Raw genomic sequence first — 16,091 nt, 5'->3', positions numbered from 1 at the left:
TGTGTGTATATGTATCTATATATATATTTATATTCATACATATATACACACACACACACACACACACACACACACACACACACACGTGTATATATAGATACATATACACACACACACACACACACACACACACACGTGTATATATAGATACATATACACACACACACACACACACACACACACACACACACACACACACACACGTGTATATATAGATACATATACACACACACACGTATATATAGATCCATATACACACACGTATGCATACAGATAAATAAAAAAATATATATGCTCCTAATCACCATTGGCTACCTTGTAATTTTAAAGAGAATTGCTGGGGGTGTCAATACAAAGTTAATGACACCCCCAGATCAGTTGGCATACATAATATATGTATGTATCTATATATACGTGTGTGTATATGTATGATTTCATACATGGCCTTGGACTCCAGCCTCCCCCAGTAAAGTCAGTGAACCCCCCATTGGTAGCAGATGGGTGTGGGGTGTACAGGTCCATGCCTGGTGCCCGGCCTGATTAGGAGTCACACCTGGAGATGACATATGTGACATGACAACACACAGCCTGCCCTGCTCCTTATCATCCTCCTCCCGCAGCCCCGTTACCTTCATGACCTCGTCAGCTCTTCTCTCCCCTCCGCCCCGACCTCTCACAGACAACCATCAGTCGCCACCGCCGCCGATCATGTAAATTCTAGTGATAGTTGACATCACCGTCACGTGACCGGACCTCGGCGTGACATCACCGCGCCATGTGATTCCATGCCCTGGAAAGGGAGGGAAGCCTGAACTCGTAGGGTTAGTTGTCTGAGCTCCTCATGAGCCTGGCTATTATGGCACCCTGAAGTATGCCTGTAACGGCCAGAGGAGGGGGAGTGTTTTCCCAGTATCAGACAATAGCTACAGAAAGTACTGGTGTGTGACTGGGCTGAGTGTGTCACTACCATGCACTGTGACAGCAAATCAATGGACCCCTTTAACCACTTCAGCCCCAGAAGGTTTACCCCCTTAATGATCAGGCCATTTTTTGCAATATGGCTCTGCGTTACTATAAACGGACTATCGCGTTGTACCCAAATACAATTAATGCCCTTTTTTCCCCGTGAATAGAGATTTATTTTGGTGGCATTTGATCACCTGTGCGATTTTTATTTTTTGGGCTATTAAAAAAAAAAAAAGAAGGGACAATTCTGAAAAAAAAAAACCACAATATTTTTGACACTTTTGGGGGGACCAGTGATATTACTACAGTAATCAGTGCTAATAATATACACTGTTACCAGGGCTGGCCCAATACATTGTGCTGCCTGGGTCCGAGAATGAAATGCTGCCCCCCCCCCAAAAAAAAATTCACGCCCTCCAAGAGGCCCCCACATTCTATAGGACTATGTAAGCAGTCAGAGGGGTGTGAGTGTGTACGGAGTGACAGCAAGAGCAGGACAGAGCAGTAGACACTGGGCAGATGAGCGCACCAGGCTTTCTACTGTCTATAGTGCCACAGTGCCCTGCAGGGCTGCGAGCATGGTACAGGAGAATGCAGTGCTGCGGGCATGGTACAGGAGAATGCAGTGCTGCGGGCATGGTACAGGAGAATGCAGTGCTGCGGCATTGGTACAGGAGAATGAGGGGCTGCGGGCATGGTGCATGAGAATGCAGTGCTGCGGGCATAATACAGAAGAATGCAGGGCTGTAGGCATGGTACAGGAGAAAACAGGGCTATGGGCATGGTACAGGAGAAAACAGGGCTATGGGCATGGTACAGGAGAATGCAGGGCTGGGGACATGGTACAGGAGAATGCGGAGCTGCGGGCATGGTACAGGAGAATGCAGGGCTGCGGACATGATACAGGAGAATGCAGGGCTGCGGACATGGTATAGGAGAATGCAGGGCTGCGGACATGGTACAGGAGAATGCAGGGCTGCGGGCATTGTACAGGAGAATACAGTGCTGCGGGCATGGTACAGGAAAATGCGGGGCTGCGGGCATGGTACAGGAGAATGCGGAGCTGCGGGCATGGTACAGGAGAATGCTGGGCTGCGGGCATAATACAGAAGAATGCAGGGCTGTAGGCATGGTACAGGAGAAAACAGGGCTATGGGCATGGTACAGGAGAAAACAGGGCTATGGGCATGGTACAGGAGAAAACAGGGCTATGGGCATGGTACAGGAGAATGCAGGGCTGCGGGCATGGTAAAGGAGAATGCAGGGCTGGGGACATGGTACAGGAGAATGCGGAGCTGTGGGCATGGTACAGGAGAATGCAGGGCTGCGGACATGGTACAGGAGAATGCAGGGCTGCGGACATGGTACAGGAGAATGCAGGGCTGCGGACATGGTACAGGAGAATGCAGGGCTGCGGGCATTGTACAGGAGAATACAGTGCTGCGGGCATGGTACAGGAAAATGCGGGGCTGCGGGCATGGTACAGGAGAATGCGGAGCTGTGGGCATGGTAAAGGAGAATGCAGGGCTGGGGACATGGTACAGGAGAATGCGGAGCTGTGGGCATGGTACAGGAGAATGCAGGGCTGCGGACATGGTACAGGAGAATGCAGGGCTGCGGACATGGTACAGGAGAGTGCAGGGCTGCGGACATGGTACAGGAGAATGCAGGGCTGCGGGCATTGTACAGGAGAATACAGTGCTGCGGGCATGGTACAGGAAAATGCGGGGCTGCGGGCATGGTACAGGAGAATGCGGAGCTGCAGGCATGGTACAGGAGAATGCTGGGCTGCAGGCATGGTACAGGAGAATGCGGGGCTGCGAACATGGTGCAGGAGAATGCGGGGCTGTGGGCATGGCACAGGAGAATGCAGGGCTGTGGGCATGGTGCAGGAGAATGCGGGGCTGCGGGCATGGTGCAAGAGAATGCAGTGCTGCAGGCATGGTAGAGGAGAATGCGGGTCTGCGGGCATACTACAGGAGATGCAGTGCTGTGGGCATGTACCATGCCCGCAGCACTACATCTTCTGTAGTATGCCTGCTGCATACATTTATGGGCTTTTCCGAGCGGAGGCGTATGCGCAGTGTGCATGTCAGGCAGGCTGCGGACCTTTTTTTTTTTTTTTTTGGAAAAGCCGAAGACGAGAAGAGGCGGCCGGGGGCCGCCCCACTCTTAGTGCCGCCTGGGACCCATGGTAGGGCCGGCCCTGACTGTTACTGTAATAATGACCCTGGCAGGGAAGAGGTTAACACTAGGGGCGATCAAAGGGTTAAATGTGTCCCTAAGGGGTGCTTTCTGTGTGGGGGATGGGCTTATGGAATGAACACAGGGACCGGTGTTCCTAAATAGGAAGAACACAGCTCTGTGTTCATTGCTGACAGAATAGTGGTCTGACCGCCGTTCTGTCTCCACAGGGAGCGATAGCGGGTGCTCGGAGGCAATCAAGGCCACCGGACCTGCAGATAAACTTCTCCAGTGGTGAATGGGTGCGCGCACCCCCCACTCGCGGTCCTGCGAAGTGACGTACAGGTACGTCGTTTTGCGGAAACGAGCCGACCTGCCACAATATATGTACGGCGGCTGGTCGGCAAGTGGTTAAAGCAGAACTAAGCCCCCCCGGTCACATCGGCACAATTTGACAGGTCAAATCGCAGCTTAATATGGGCAATGGGAGTGTCCAAAACAGTGCGATGCCGACTTTGCGGTGTCAAACCGATTTCCAAAAGTAGCTCCTGTGCTACTTTTGGCAACATTAGGGGGGATTTCAATAGACATCTGTGTATGAAGCCGCACAGATGTCTTTCAAGTCCCCCCCTGAAGTCGGACTGAAATGCGGCTTTGAAATCGTGCAACATTAATTGAACTCGAACAATTTTAAAGCCGCGTTCAGTGTGAATGAGGGTAAGGCTAGGTTCACACTAGAAAGTGGTGTGTTTCCTGCACCACATTCCACACGCATTGCCCTTGCGTTCTTTAGCGGGTGTCAGTGCACAGTTAACTACATAATAAATGTAGTTCTTGTTCAATTCACATGCTGTGTGATTTCAGCTCATTCATTTTGAGGGCTCATTCACACAAGGAACTGCATGTGAATTGCACAGGAGCGCTGTGCGTTTCACATGCAGTTCTGTGTCATGCGATTTCAGCTCATTCATTTTGAGGGCTCATTCACACTAGGAACTGCATGTGAATTGCACAGGAGCGCTGTGCATTTCACATGCAGTTCTGTGTCATGTGATTTCAGCTCATTCATTTTGAGGGCTCATTCACACTAGGAACTGCATGTGAATTGCACAGGAGCTCTGTGCGTGTCCATGCACTTCTGTGTCGTGTGATTTCAGCCCATTCATTTTTTCGTGCGATGCTGTACCCAAATTAAATTTATGTCCTTTTTTTCCCCACAAATAGAGCTTTCTTTTGGTGGTATTTGATCACCTATGCGATTTTTAATTTTTGCACTATAAACAAAAAAAAGAGTGACAATTTTGAAAAAATAACAATATTTTTCACATTTTTTTATATGAAATTCCCCCCCAAAAAAATGTAAAGATCAAAATGTTTTAACATTTTAGGCCAATTTGTTTTCTGCTACATATTTTTGGTAGAAAAACCGCAATAAGCGGATTTTGATTGGTTTGCGCAAAAGTTATCGCAGCTACTAACTACGGGAAATGTATGTCATTTTTATTGTTTTTTTTTAAACTAGTAATGGCGGCGATCTGGTGGCGATCTGCGATTTTTCTTTTTGCGGGACTGTGACATTGCAGCAGACAGATCGGACCCTTGACTGACATTTTTGACACTTTTGGGGGTACCAGTGACATTACTACAGTAATCAGTGCTATAAATATTCACTGTTACTGTAAAAATGACACTGGCAGGGAAGGGGTTAACTTTTATTGGTGATCAAGGGGTTTATGTATGCCTGGTGCTTACTGACGTGTGTGGGGGGAGGGGACTGTGTGACACAGGCACAGATCGCAGGTTCAGCTATGCTGAATCCTGCAATCTGACCCTGCCTGTCACGATCGGGAAGAGCGGCGGTGATCACCGCCGCTCCTCCCCTGGCCCGACTCCCGCCGTGACTGAATACAGCGGGAGCGAGTCTCCGGCGGCGCGTGCGCCGCCCACAAGGGTAGGAGCCCAGCGACGTAGACTTACGTTGCTGGATGATAACGAACCACTTTGCCGCAGTACGCTCAATGTGAGCGGTCAGCAAGTGGTTAAAGGAATCACTTTTCCAAAGCCTCCTCCTGTGTGCTGGTTTTCAGCCATCTTAAAGAGAAGTTCAGGTTTTAGGAAAAAAAAAAAAACATACCAAACCGATGCTACATCAGTCCCCCGCCTTCTCTACACTGAGAACTGAGCAATCAAATACTGCTGATTTAACAGTTCACAGCATTCTGTGAGCAGAGAGCCGAGAACTGCCAGTCACCTGCTCTCTGTTCTGCCACCCTCCCCCAATTGCAGCTGATTGTGGATGTCAACAGAAGCCAGTTATCGGTACTCCTTTCCTCACGCAGACAGCATGAGGAGAGAAGAGAGCTGATAAGATGATAACCGGCTTCTTTATAAGGAACATCAACACTGGTAATCAGGGCACTGATTATTAGTGTAATCCCGACAGTGCTGACAATCTGTTCCCCACAAGTGCTGCCAATCAGTGCCCATCAATGCCTCTCATCAGTGCCGCCTCATCAGTGCAGCCTGTCAGTGTCCATCAATGCCGCCTCATCAGTGCTTATCAGTGCAGCCTCATCAGCGCACATCAGTGAAGGAGAAAAATTAGCTGTTTGCAAAATTTTATAACAAACTATGAAAAAGTTGTTTTTTTCTCTCCAACTTCTCCCCAATTTATTTTGGGTGCCAGTCTTCGGCTACCTTGATTGGCCGATGTGGGATGACGTCAGTACCATGTATGCACTTGAGGTATTCATCTTGGCAGAAATGTAAACAGCTGTGTATATGTACAAGAAAGTGCAGCGTTAAAAAAAACTCAGTAAAAAACAGTAATGATAAAATATATAATGTGCAACGCTAAAATGGTGAATATATGAATAAATCCATAATCAACAAAGTCCACTAAAAAAAATAGTGAATATAATGATTAAAAGGAAGTGCCATGTGAATGGTGCAACAAACAATCCAAACTCATGTATGAGATAAAGGTGGTATCCAGATCCCAACACCATCAGAGGATGGCACTTTTCCACTGCAAGTATCGGCCCGGCTCCACTCGGCCCTGCTTGGCTCTGTTTGGTTTTCCACTGCATGGTACCGCGCGGTACGGTGTTGGAACGGTTCGGTACGGTTTGGTACGGTTTGCTTTTCCACTAAAGTAAAGTGGGTGGGATACCAATGATTCTCTGACCAATCAGTGGCTAGTAGTGACAAACAGTCAAGGCTGCATGCAAAGGATTGTGGGATATGGTACCAGTACGCAGACTTGTATAAAGTACTCAAAATTTCTACTTGAGTAAAAGTACAAGTGCTCGATCAAAAAGTGACTTAAGTAGAAGTGGAAGTGCTCGCAGAAAAAGTTACTTAAGTGGAAGTACTAAAGTATTCAACATTTTTTTTACTTAAGTATTGCAAGTAGTTTTTTAAAAAAAATTGCTACTTAAGTACTAAAAGTAAAAAGTACCAGTAGTTTTGAAAAAAAAATTCTACTCAAGTACTGAAAGTAGAAGTAGAAGTACTGTGTTATGTAGTTATTAAAGAAAGAAGTCAAAAGTTTGAACATCATATTGTTTTTTATTATTTCAAATAATTTATTCAAATGATTAACCAAAAGGACAATTACAATTCCTTAGGCTGTAACTTTTTGTAAACAAAAAACAGATAAAGTATGTCCCTCCCTTCCCCCTCCTTCTCTTCCCTGCCTGTTTTTTTTTTCTCTACAGCTTATTGGTGCGCAAAGTCATATATAAACCAATGTGATATACAACAATATATTCCAATAATGAAATAAAGGAAGAGTGTATGAAATCTAAGTCAATAAAAAGTTCAAAATATTGTGAATCTTCAAATATATATATGTGACAAAACAAGATGAATATAATTTCATATCTGCTGTTAATGGGAAAGAACCTCCCAACCAGGGCCGGCCTTAGGTGTTCAAGCGCCCTGTGCGATCTGATCCTGTGGCGCCCCCACCAGCGCCCTGCACATTTTTTCTTGCACTTTTTTTGCACTTCATTTGACTTTTCTTTTTTATGATCACTACAAACTTAGCCCCCCTTACATTAGAGACCCCCTTACATCAGAGACCCCCCAACGGAGCCCCCCTTACAACAGAAACCCCCCAACGGAGCCCCCTTACAACAGAAACCCCCCACAGAGGCCCCACTTACATCAGAGACCCCGCACACAGAGCACCCTTACAGCAGAGACCCCCCAGCCCCCACAAAGAGCCCCCTTTACATCAGAGACCCCCCACACAGAGCCCCCCTTACATCAAAGACCCCCCACACAGAGCCCCCTTACATCAGAGACCCCCATACAGAGCCCCCTTTACATCAGAGACCCCCCCCCACACAGAGCTCCCCTTACATCAGAGACCCCCCACAGAGCCCCCTTACATCAGAGCCCCCCACACAAAGCCCCCCTTACATCAGAGACCCCAACACAGAGCCCCCTTACATCAGAGACCATCCCCACACAAAGCCCCCTTACTTTAGAGACCCCTCACACAAAGCCCCCCTTACATCAGAGACCCCAACACAGAGCCCCCTTACATCAGAGCCCCTCCACACAGAGCTCCCCTTACATCAGAGCCCCCCACATCAGAGCCCTCCCACACAGAGTCCCCCTTACATCAGAGACCCCCCCACACAGAGCCCCCTTACATCAGAGACCCCCACACATCAGAGACCCCCCACACAGAGACCCCCCACACAGAGCCCCCTTACATCAGAGACCCCCCCACACAGAGCCCCCTTACACCAGAGACCCCCCACACAGAGCCCCCTTACATCAAAGACCCCCCACACAGCGCCCCCTTACATCAGAGACCCCCCACACAGAGCCCCCTTACACCAGAGACCCCCCACACAGAGCCCCCTTACATCAAAGACCCCCCACACAGGGCCCCCTTACATCAGAGACCCCCCACACAGAGCCCCCTTACATCAGAGACCGCCCACACAAAGCCCCCCTTAAGTTACATCAGAGACCCCCCCCATGTTTCCCTTAACCAAGATGGCCGCCAGTGCCTCGATCGCACTGCGCATGCGCACGTGCCTCTACTGAGCGGCCGCCGGAATCCCCGCCTCCCAGCGCTGAGACGTCAGCGAATGGAGACAAGGAGGGGAGGAGCGGAGTGGCCGAAGGCCGCCACACATGTCAGAGAGCGCAGAGAGGGAGCACTCCACGCCGGCCCAGAGGAAGCCTGAAGCGGAACAACGCTACCCAAATGGCCAGAGACCAGGTACCCATGAAAAAGGGGGGTATCTTTACCTTTGCCTTCCTATAGAAAAGGGGAGGGGAGGGGGGAAGGCAGAATAGGGAGGATAATTGAAAGAGTAGGAGAGAGCAGTAAGGAGGGAAACCAAACAAAAAAGAAAAAGGGAAAGGCAGAGAAAAGTAACGAGTAACGATGCAGCACAAAAAAAAAATATCGGAGTAGAAGTATCAAAATCATCGAAAAAATGTAGTGAAGTAAAAGTAGAAGTAGGAGAAAAAAATTCTACTTTAGGAAAGTACAGATACCGCATTTCGGTACTTAAGTACACTACTTAAGTAGTTCTACTTCGTTACTATACATCTCTGCCAGTACGGCCCTCTTGGAACCACAACTGAGGTGGTACTGTTTAAGCGAGCCGTCCCATTCGGTTCCATGTAGTGGAAAAGCACCGCCGTACCGTACCGTACCGAAAGGTTCCAACACCGTACCATGTGGTACCATGCAGTGGAAAAGCACAAAAGCGAGCCGAACCGTTCGGTTCAATGCAGTGGAAAAGTGCCATAATTATGCGCTCACCAGAGACTGTAGATCCTAAATACTATATGGCAAATGGGTCAGATAATGCTCATAGAAAAGGTCTTGGATACCCCCAATACTTGTAGCAACCTCGGTTCTTCCAATGGATGGTCATTAGATGGAAAGGAGGGAGAAAAAGAATCTCAACCACCCGATGACATAGAAAATGAACCAGAGGAAGCAAACATAGTGTAAATCCGCCAAAGCAATTTATTAAAAAGAAGGAGGTACACTTACAGACATCCAAAGGTACAAGCATGTAAAATGAGCAAGCAAATCAAGCTGTCCTTGGCGTGACTGACGCGTTTTGTTAAATATAACTTTTTCAAAGGATATCGCCAGTAATGAAATGCTTTGCCAGTAAGATCTCGTATCAAATATCCAGCGTTTCTCTAATTGAGAGATGGCCCTGATCATGTTAGTGCCTCTCCAATGGGGCACAACCTTATCCTGCCTGAAAAAAACGTGCCCTTTAAATTTTTTATCATGATATTTAGCTCTCTGATTGGTGGGCTACGGTTTTGTGCCTGAGCACAGAGGAACGCCGCAGACTTCACATACATGTTTTTATTCATTGATGCCTTTTATTATCGGATGCTGTAAGTGCAATCTATTACCTTTATTAATAAAATGACACCAAGTACTACACTATGTTAGAGCTCTTTTCTCTCGGAGATGCCCTGGAGTTTAGTAAGCTTTTCTGAGTGATTCCCGGCTGCATGGTTTTGAGGGAGACCCAATTTCCTTGAACTTGAGGTGACCACCTATAACATAGCGGTCTACTGGCTTTGGTAAGCAGATTTTATTACACACCTAGGGTGTGAAGTTGACACATTTGCAGTCACCCTATTTTTACCTGGCATGGTTTTTGTGTGGTGTATATCCCTTTACTCACGTGGATCTTCTACCTGGGATTTACTACTTGCACATATTATTACATGGACTTATTTCTCTGTTTCATTACCGTTTTTTAGCGATGCACTTTCTTTTATATGTTATTTGGAGTGTGTATTCTTGCTCTTAGTGCTGGCAGCTTATTACATACTAGTGATCGACCAATATCGTTTTTTTCGTTGCCGATATCGATATTTTGCCGATCGCATATCAGCCGATATTTTCACGCATGTAAAATTTTGCAAAAACAACACAAATTTAGACACAAATCTCTTAATAAACATGTTAATCTTTATTTAATAACATTGTTAACATTGTTCACACCTTAACTGCATGAAAACTGATAGGAAAAGTGCACTTGCAGGGACATTTGTATTTCACATCATCAGATTGTGCATTAATGCATAATAAAGTGCTGCAGTAGTGGACTCACTCACTGCAATATTTTTAATTCACTACTGCCGTGTAGTCAGTGCAAAACTGCTAGAAAAAATGCTAGGCAACAGCTACACAGTGGATTGGACTGGAGTCAGTGGACTACCTCTGCAGTATGGCACTCACTGCAACCACTGCAGTCAGTGCAATACTGCTAGAAAAAAAGCAAGGCAACAGCTGCACATGTCACAGTGAATTGGACTGGAGTCAGTGGAGGACTACCTCTGTTAGCAGTATGGCACTCACTGCAACTACTGCAGTCAGTGCAATACTGCTAGAAAAAAGCAAGGCAACAGCTACACATGTCACAGTGGATTGGACTGGAGTCAGTGGAGGACTACCTCTGCAGTATGGCACTCACTGCAACTACTGCAGTCAGTGCTAAACTGCTAGAAAAAAGCAAGGCAAAAGCTACACATGTCACATACACAGTGGATTGAACTGGAGTCAATGGAGGACTACCACTGCAGTATGGCACTCACTGCAACTACTGCAGTCAGTGCAATAATGCTAGAAAAAAAGCAAGGCAACAGCTACACAGTGGATTGGACTGGAGTCAGTGGACTAACGCTGCAGTAGGGCACTCACTCACTGCAATAATTTTAAAGCACTACTGCAGTAGTGATTTTAAATTATTGCAGCAGTGAGTAGTGTTTTACTGCAGCAGTAGTCCACTGGCACTGACTGCAATCCACTGTCTACTATGTCTATTTTTTTTCTAGCTGTAGCGCAGTCAGTGCAAAACTGCTAGAAAAAATAGATAGACACAAGCTAGACAGTGGATTGGACAGAAACCACTACTACACTTTCAAATCAATACTCCCAGTTAAGTAGAACAATATTATAGTGCAGAAAGCATAACATTTCAGCATGTTCACCAGTTAAACAGCTTCTTTTTTTTCATAAATTGCTGCCACTTCACTAAAAACACTCTCACTTGGAACCGAGGAAGGAGGAGCAGAAAGGTATCTTCTAGCATGAGAAGCAAGTCTTTTGAAGCGTGCCTCATTTTCTTTCCACCACTGAAGAGGATCACTTCTTCTGTCAATTACTGGTACCTTCAAATAGAGATAAAGTTCATCATCCAGGATCATTATTGCCGATTCTGATGTATCCTCTACATGAGGCCCCAATAAAAACGCTGAACATTGCATCTATTTGACCACAATGAATTTTCTCTTCTGTCTGATGTCTTTTGGGACATTTTTCTCCTGCATCCTTCTCTTCCACATCAGAAACCTTCTCTTCTTGTCCTTGACTTTTCTTTTCGTCAGGAGGAACCTCCTGCACCTTCTGTTGAATATCTTCTGTCGGCCATTGTTTTGCCTTGGCCAATACATCATCAGAAGAGAAAGGATGGTTCTTGTGTCGAGGATCCAAAAGAAATGCAAGCACAACATTTTTATTCTCTTCATGCTTCTCAAACCTTTTGGCGAGGCTGTCCCTCATGGCCTGCCTACATGCTTTGATGCCACGTGTGTTGGGTCCTTCATTCTGTTGAAGAAGCATCTTCAGGACTCTCACACATGGGATCACAGAGGAAACAGATGAGTCGTAAGGACTCACCTCCAGTGTCACTTCTTCAATGGGTACGAGGGTCTATAATGTTGGCTACTATGTCCCACGGATCTGCTGTAGGACAAGAATGTCCTCCAAGTCCATATTCACCAGAATATATAGTGAGCGCTCGCTTCTGCTCCAGCAGTCTTTGTAACATGTGTAGCGTTGAGTTCCATCGTGTTGGAACAGCCTGTATCAGGTTGTTTTTGGGTAGGCCAAGGTCTTCCTGAATGCACCTCAGTCGCTGCTTGGCAAGAACAGAATGGTAGAAATAGCCTGCGCACTTCTTCAGCATGATAATAATGTCCAGCAAAGCTTTCTGGTTTGACAGACCATCATTTACCACCAGTTGGAGGGTGTGTGCCATGCAACTAAGGTCTGACACTTCAGCAAGTCTCATACCTTTAACCATGTTCGCTCCACTGTCTCGCAGCACAAGCATCACTCGGTCTTTGGTGATTCCCCATTCTTCTAGCATGCCTAGAAACATTTCTTTAATGTACTCCCCAGTGTGGGATCCTTGCATCACTTTTGTACTCAACACCAAAAGCCTTCTTGTCCATCCGCTGTCAATGAAGTGGCATGTAAAACACATTAGTGATTCTGTTTGTCCTGACCAGCAGTCCGTCGTGAATGAGAGTGAGTTGCCAGCATTCTCTGGTTGCAGCATAGTCTTTACTTTGTCAACGACCTTTTGGTGAATCTTTTGCAGCATTTCAGTTCAATAACATTTGTCACTCTTCAGTGTGTACCTTGGCTCAACTATGGACATCAACGGCTTAAATACAGAGTCAGACACTATTGTAAATGGCTGGTTATCAGTCACCATCATCTCTGCGATTACTCTGTCCAGCAGTTGGGATCTTCCATCAGATTTTAGCTACCTGTTTTTTTTCTGAAACATATCTGTTATTGTTGCCTGGGATAGGGATGATTCACCTTGTGATTCATTTTTTTTTCTGTGCTGCATTATACAATTCAACATGATGAACTCTTAGATGGGCCCAAAGATTAGACATATTTTTGGTTTTTGCAGTTATTGATCCCATGCTCACATTGTTTTTGCAAGTGTTGCACAATGCTGTTGATTTTCCTGGAGATGGAGAAGAGAAATAGTCCCAAACCACACTTTTAATTTTTCTATCTCCATCCATCTCCACTCAAACAAGAAAGAGTCAGACACTAATATAGGCCTAAACAAAATAGCTGGCTGGCACCCTGTGGTGGGTGGCTGTCTGGCTGGCTAGCACCCTGTGGTGGGTGGGTGGCTGGCTGGTACCCGGTGGTGGGTGGGTGGCTGGTTGGCACCCTGTGGTGGGTGGGTGGGTGGCTGGCTGGCACCCTGTGGTGGGTGGGTGGCTGGCACCCTGTGGTGGCTTAAAACAAGCTACGCTAAGGCAATGAAACAGTGCTATAACACACGTGTGTAAAAGTCCATAAAAGTCTCTATTCACATAAATTCCTCAATGGTATTGACAGGATTCTTCAAGTATGGTAGGACCTCCACAAGTAGTACAAACTGCTTACCAGAGTGTAATGGATAATAAGCCAATTCAGGGGATTTTGCACCCAAAACCTCTGAAAGATAATTCTCCTGTGGGTCGATTACTCCACTGTGTTCCAAATATCCTGGACCATGAGTAGCCACAACCGATATCCTGTCAATACCATTTAGGAATTTATTTGAATAGAGACTTTTATGGACTTTTACAAATAATTGTTCTCAATAATTCCTTTTTTTATACGCGTGTGTTAGTTATAGCACTGTTTCATTGCCTTAGCGCAGCTTGTTTTATTTAATCTATCATTTGGTGTTGTCACACTTGAAGCTGCTGCTTTAATTCCTTAATTCTTATCACTTAGCACGGTTATTTTTCCTTATACCCTGTGGTGGCTGGCTGGCACCGAATGGGTGGCACCCTGGCTGGCTGGCACCTTTTGGTGGCTGGCTGGCAGTGGCACCCTCTGGTGGCTGGCTGGCACCGCTTTGCTGGCTGGCTGGCACCCTTTCGTGGCTGGCTGTGTCAACCTTTGGTGGCTGGCTGGCACCCTCTGGTGGCTGTCTGGCACCCTTTTGTGGCTGGCTGGCTGGCACCCTGTGTGGTGGCTGGTACGTACAGGCCCAGGGACTGTGGCTGGCTAGCTGGTGCAGTCAGGACTCAGGAGTCAGGACTCAGGCAGGGCCTGTGGCTGGCTGGTACACAGTGGGTGTGTGGGACTGGGTGGCTGGCTGGCACCGGGCAGCTGTGGGTGGTGGGTGGCCGCGGCAGCTGTGTTACAGAACAGAAAAGAATAGAAAACGTGTGTCAGACTGTTGGTTGGTCACTGTTATCACTCACTAAACGTAGAACTCACTGTCCCGACCGACCACTTGTGCAGCATGCAGACTCCAGTGTGGCCGCCTGGCGGGTAAAATACACTTTAACGAGGATGAGGGAGGCGGCCTAAGAGCTGCCCAGTGAGCGGAGGCGCGTGGCGCAACATACGCGATAACGTCACGAAAATATCTGCAATATCGGTAAATCCAAAGGCTGATTCCAATATATCGGGGAAAGTGCATATCGGCCCCCGATATATCGGTGTTGTCGATAATCGGTCAATCTCTATTACATACTCCAGTGTTGTTTTTTTGCTGTGAATATGTAATTCAGTGTACATTTTGCAGAGGATTGCAAAAGTAAGTGTATTTTATTGCAGAAGAGACAATGTATATCTCTTCTGCCATAAACAGCCTGTCTGTTTACTATTTTTTTAAGCCTCTAGTTTCTCTTTTGGGGGGGGGGGGGGGTGTCTGCTTTACAGCTGACAGCATTCTAGCAAACAGTGACTGACGGAGGGTGGAACCTGATGTGGTGGCATTAGGTCTGTATTGTGCCATCAGATGGGTTCTATAGCCAATAGCATGCTCTCTTGGCTAGGGATCCGCCCACTGCCTGCTGTTAATCATAAGGGGAGTGGACATGATCAGGAACTAGTGCCTCATATGGCTCCACCCACCCAATTTCAAAACTCCTTATATGTGACAGCTGCAGCAGGAGGTTGGGCTGCTCCAAAGATGAAGTGTCCATGTGGACACTCAGGTCTCATTGCACTCCCCTGTTTTTACATGAATCGGTTCTTTGTGCTGACATTTGTCACATAGAGGCATGTTGGAATTCTAAAGAGTGCCTTAGGTCGGGTGCACTTATGTGCAAATTGGATGCGTGTCCCAATGGAGCCAGGTCTGGGGCGGCTGCGATCTGCATTCCAAAAGGGTCCTGTGCATGTTTGGGTCCGGTTCAGGTGCGAATTCTGGCAAAAAACTGGTCCTGATTTGCACCTGAACCGGTGAACAGGAACAGGGGCCCCACATACAGTATCTCACAAAAGTGAGTACACCCCATGCAGACAAACTTGATGCAGTGGGCGGCGTATGGTCTGAGCACTGACAGGCTGACCCCCCCATCCCTTCAACCCAGTAATGCTGGCAGCACTCATACGTCTATTTCCCAAAGACAACCTCTGGATAGGACGGTGAGCACGTGCACTCAACTTCTTTGGTCGACCATGGCGAGGCCTGTTCTGAGTGGAACCTGTCTTGTTAAACCGCTGTATGGTCTTGGCCACCGTGCTGCAGTCCAGTTTCAGGGTCTTTGCAATCTTCTTATAGCCTAGGCCAGGGATTCCCAAACTACAGTCCTCAAGTTGTTCAGGAACTACAATTCCCATCATGCCTAGTCATGTATGTGAATGTCAGAGTTTTACAATACCTCATGGAATATGTAGTTCTGCAACAGCTGCAGGGCCGTAGTTTGGGAATCCCTGGCCTAGGCCATCTTTATGTGGAGAAACAATTCTTTTTTTCAGATCCTCAGAGAGTTCTTAGCCATGAGGTGCCATGTTGAACTTCCAGTGACCAGAATGAGAGAGTGAGAGCGATAACACCAAATTTAACATACCTGCTCCCCATTTACACCTGAGACCTTGTAACACTAACGAGTCACATGACACCGGAGAGGAAAAATTGCTAATTGGGCCCAATTTGGACATTTTGACTTGAGGGTGTACTCACTTTTGTTACCAGAGGATTAGACATTAATGGCTGTATGTTAAATTATTTTGATGGGAACAGCAAATTTACACTGTTATACAAGCTGTACACTCACTAGTTTACATTGTAGCAAAGTGTCATTTCTTCAGTGTTGTCACATGAAAAGACATCATAAAACATTTACAAACATGTGAGGGGTGTACTCACTTTTGTGAGATACTGTAT

At 46.8% G+C, this 16,091-nt stretch overlaps 1 protein-coding gene across 1 annotated transcript in view; it reads right to left on the bottom strand.

Annotated features, from left to right (window-relative positions):
• Positions 1-765, bottom strand: part of RNF34 (ring finger protein 34) — a 73,732-nt gene extending 72,967 nt beyond the window's left edge. Inside the window, exon 1 of the mRNA XM_082273854.1 lies at positions 630-765. Within this exon, the coding sequence (XP_082129980.1) occupies positions 630-635 (6 nt within the window). The 5' untranslated portion in view covers positions 636-765. The remainder of the gene's footprint in view (positions 1-629) is intronic.
• Between the last annotated feature and the right edge of the window lie 15,326 nt (positions 766-16,091).

This window comes from Pelophylax lessonae, assembly GCF_965119305.1.
Source record: "Pelophylax lessonae genome assembly, chromosome: 1".
Classification (NCBI taxonomy): Eukaryota; Metazoa; Chordata; class Amphibia; order Anura; family Ranidae; genus Pelophylax; species Pelophylax lessonae.
This window is presented reverse-complemented; position numbering and strand designations above follow the sequence as displayed.